At 50.2% G+C, this 3709-nt stretch overlaps 1 protein-coding gene across 1 annotated transcript; it reads right to left on the bottom strand.

The window, feature by feature from the left end:
- Window positions 1–276: 276 nt before the first annotated feature.
- Window positions 277–3379, bottom strand: LOC123427466 (cytochrome P450 87A3-like). The gene is made up of 9 exons (XM_045111522.1): window positions 2719–3379; window positions 2309–2633; window positions 2063–2209; window positions 1705–1977; window positions 1504–1605; window positions 1337–1415; window positions 1147–1253; window positions 740–870; window positions 277–639 (listed from the first exon to the last, which is right to left on the bottom strand). The coding sequence occupies exons 1-9, from the start codon at window positions 2922–2924 to the stop codon at window positions 549–551; spliced, it is 1461 nt and encodes a 486-aa protein (XP_044967457.1). The 5' UTR covers window positions 2925–3379; the 3' UTR covers window positions 277–548.
- Window positions 3380–3709: the final 330 nt, after the last annotated feature.

The following is a 3709-nucleotide window of genomic DNA, read 5'->3' as shown; positions in this document are numbered from 1 at the left end:
GTTGTGGCCTCTAATTTGCATGATTTAAATGAAACTACTCAGGACTAACGTTGATTTCAACAGAACTACCTTGATGTTGATTGTTGTGATGAAGGGTTTACCCTCACTTTTTAAAAATAAAAAGGGGTAAAGCTTATGCATTTGAAAGTATATTCCCTCCGTCCTTGAAAGAGTGTACTTTCAACTTTGTTGAAAAGTCAAAAAATATTATATTTGATCATATTTATATAATAACACACCAACATTTATGCCGTCAAATTAGTAGCATTAGATTCATGATAAAATATATTTTCATTATATACCTATTTGGTTTCACAAACATTGATATATTTTTACACGAACTCGGTCAAACTTTGAGATAGTTTGACCCTCCAACAAAGTTGAAAGTATGCTCTTTCAAGGACGGAGGGAGTAAATGCAAAAAATTGACTGAATAGAAGTACCTCTACGCAACTGTTATTTCATCAAATAACATCATAGAATTGTACACCACACCTACTACATAAAAGCCTTTTCTACTGCTAGCAGCACTTGAAAGCAGGCGTTGATTAGTTTCTCTGTCTTATCTGAATGAGGTAACCATCAGGAAATTCTAGCCCTGGAGACCGAATTATCTTGCCTCCTCCTAGTTGTATCCACCTGAAACATTTTGAAGCAAATGATGACAAGGAAATGGAGGATATGAACAATTATAAAATTTTGGACTGGAAGTCGGTTCATTAGAAAAGCATGGACGCACCTATATTTGGTGACAAGAAAGTGAAGGAAAATGGCCATTTGTAGCTTGCTGAAGTCTGCTCCAACACAAGACCGGAGACCTCCTCCGAAAGCCATGAAGTGCCTTGACCCACGGTTTGCCTCTAGTTTATCCTGTGTGCATGTGGCGCTCTGGTTAAGTAAAATTATCACATCGTCCAAGACAAAATGTAGAGTACTCTCTTTGTTTTTAAATACAAGTCTTTATAGAAGTTTTACTAGAAGACTAGATATGGATGTATATAGACATACTTTAGAGTGTAGATTTATTCATCTTACTTTGTATTCATCTTACTTTGTATGTAGTCCACTAATAAAATCTGTAAAAATATTTATATTTAGGAACGGAGGGAGTAATCTTGCATGAGTTGAGCATTAAGGTCCACAAACCTTGAACCTTGAAGGACTGAAGGTGAGGGGGTCAGGGTAAATATCTGGATTCAGGTGCACCGCTAGAGGGCAGACCATCACTCCCCATCCAGCTGGAATAGTGTATCCTGTCGCCAACATTTGTCATTTGATGCGTACTGTTCCCTTTTATTTTGGCAGGATGTTTTGGTTCTTGTATATGCATGATTACCTCTGAACTGTACATCTTTCAGTGTCTTCCTGAAGATGCCAGGCGCAATGTTGGCCAGTCGGACCGTCTCGTTTATCACCTGTAAAACGTACGTGATGATTATCGCAGCATAAATGCACTATTATTAGTACGGCTAAAGGTATGATATGATTGTCGTGGATTATGACCTGGGATGTGAATGCCATGGATTTGTACTCTTTCCATGTAACTCTGTCGCCATCAGACTCGCCGCCTGCCTCACGCTCGTTCAGAATCGATTCATGCTCCACCTACAACCAAGTCAAACCAGAAAGATTCACACTACCGCTCTGCATGCCATGCATGCACGCAAAGATCACACGGTGAGCACGCGGGCAGGTAATACCCACCGTGAGCTCCTCCAGGACGCGAGGATGGTCGGTGAGCAGCTTGACGGCCAGGGTGATGGCCAGCGACGTCGTGTGGAAGCTGGCGAAGAGGAGCACAAACATGAGGTCCAGCGCCATTCCCTCCGTCAGGACCGGCTTCTCCTTGGTGATCTCCTGCACGACGTAGTCCAGGAAGTCGCCGTGGCATCGTGCCTCCCCTGCTCCCAGCGCCTCAGCCGATCTGATCCTCTCCTCCAGCACCTGCTGCAGCACCTTCATCACGCTCATCCGTCCCTGAAATGAAAGTGGCCCAAAATTCATCAATGACCGTGCTGCATGCAAGGCTTAACACGCCGACGTCGTGTTGATCAATGATCACCTGCATGCATGCGTAGTAAGCTGTTCCTGGCAAGTAGAGCGGGAAGGAGATGAGCCCTCGGACGAAGTCGAAGAAGCCCTTCCGTAGAACCTTGGACCTCGACGGCTCCAGGCCGAGCAGCTTGCTCGCCGAAAGTTCAAACACCATCTGCAACCAAACCACCGTACCGTATATACGGTAGCAACACTGCCAGCTGAATACCTAGCATGTATAGTAACCCAGCGCGTCAGAAGAACAGGGGCTTACGGTGGAGACGGCTTCCTTGAGGTCGACGGCCGGCAGGGTGGACCAGGTGCAGAGCGAGCTGCAGACGGCGCGCTGGACGTCGCGGAGGATGGACTCCTTGAGGCTCTCGGGGCCGAAGTACCTGAGCACGATGTTCTTGATGTACTTGAACATGGTGCCCTCCTGCTCCCCGAGGTTGTCGCGGCCGAAGATCTCCACGAACGAGTCCGGGTACCAGCTCTGGAACAGCTCCCCTTCCTGCTGGAACACCATGTGGTTCAGCTCCTCGTCCGCCGACACCACCACCGGGTGCCCCACCACGCTCGTCTTGAAGATCGGGCCGTACCTATATACATACACATCTCGAACACAGAATGATCAGATAGCTCGCTTGGGCCTCGTCGGGGAGGGGGGAAAGAATGCGTACGTACTTCGCGAGCCTGTGTCGGATGAAGGCAGGGATGTCGAAGGAGGCGTCGCGGGAGAAGAACTGGAAGGTCTCGCCGATGAGCGGGAGGCCCATGGACCCCGGCGGGAGCCGGCCGCTGCACCGAGGGTTCCTCCACCTGTGCACGCTGTACAGCAGCAGCAGCAGCGCCGCCGCGGCAAGGGCCGAGAGCCCCGCGGAGGCGTCCATCTGCTGTCTACCTAGCTAGGTTGGAAACGCGCGTGCCAACGGCGGACGAAATACATGCATGGCCGCACGTGGTTTCTACATGCCTCGTGTGATCGATCCAAAGCCAGCCAAATCGCATCAGGTAGCTAGCTTAGCGAGCGCGGTCGATCGGTATCTAAAGAGCAGCGGGCGCGATTTTTGGGCGTGATTTGGGTGACCCATCAAACGTAAAGGTTGTGAGCAGGACAGCGGTTGCTCAACTCGTTGCAGTTGGTGGTAATGCTCTGTGGTGGTTGGAAAACGTTTCCGTCTACAGTCCGGCCGATTCTTCGGCCGGTCTCGCGCACACCATGCGATCAAAACTGATCCAACAAATAAGGGCATTGCGTTTGGTTGTAGGGATATCCTATCTCTCCTATGCGAGGGATGTCACCTATTTGGATCTGAGACCAGATGTCAAAAATATTCTCTCAAAAAGGGATGGGGTCAACGCCCAAAAAGGAGGGGGGGGGGGGTCGCTGCACCGGCCGCTCCTCTCCGCCCTGCGCGTCGCCGTACGTTCCTCTCCTTCCTCCATATGCCGCCGGCCGTTCCTCTCCCACCTCCACGCCACCGGCCGCTCCTCTCCGCCCTCCGCGCCGCCACTCCTCCCTACCTCTATCACCAGCCGATCGTCTCCTTCCTCCGCGTCGCCGCTCCCCCCTTCCTCTGTCACCAGCCGGTCGTCTCCTTCCTCCATGTCGCCACTCCTTCCCTTCATTCATATCCCTCAAACCAAACAAAACATGGGATAACACCACCCTTTC

This window comes from Hordeum vulgare, chromosome 2H (genome assembly GCF_904849725.1).
Source record: "Hordeum vulgare subsp. vulgare chromosome 2H, MorexV3_pseudomolecules_assembly, whole genome shotgun sequence".
NCBI lineage: Eukaryota > Viridiplantae > Streptophyta > Magnoliopsida > Poales > Poaceae > Hordeum > Hordeum vulgare.
Note: the sequence above shows the minus strand (reverse complement) of the source record. Positions and strands in the feature narration are given on the sequence as shown.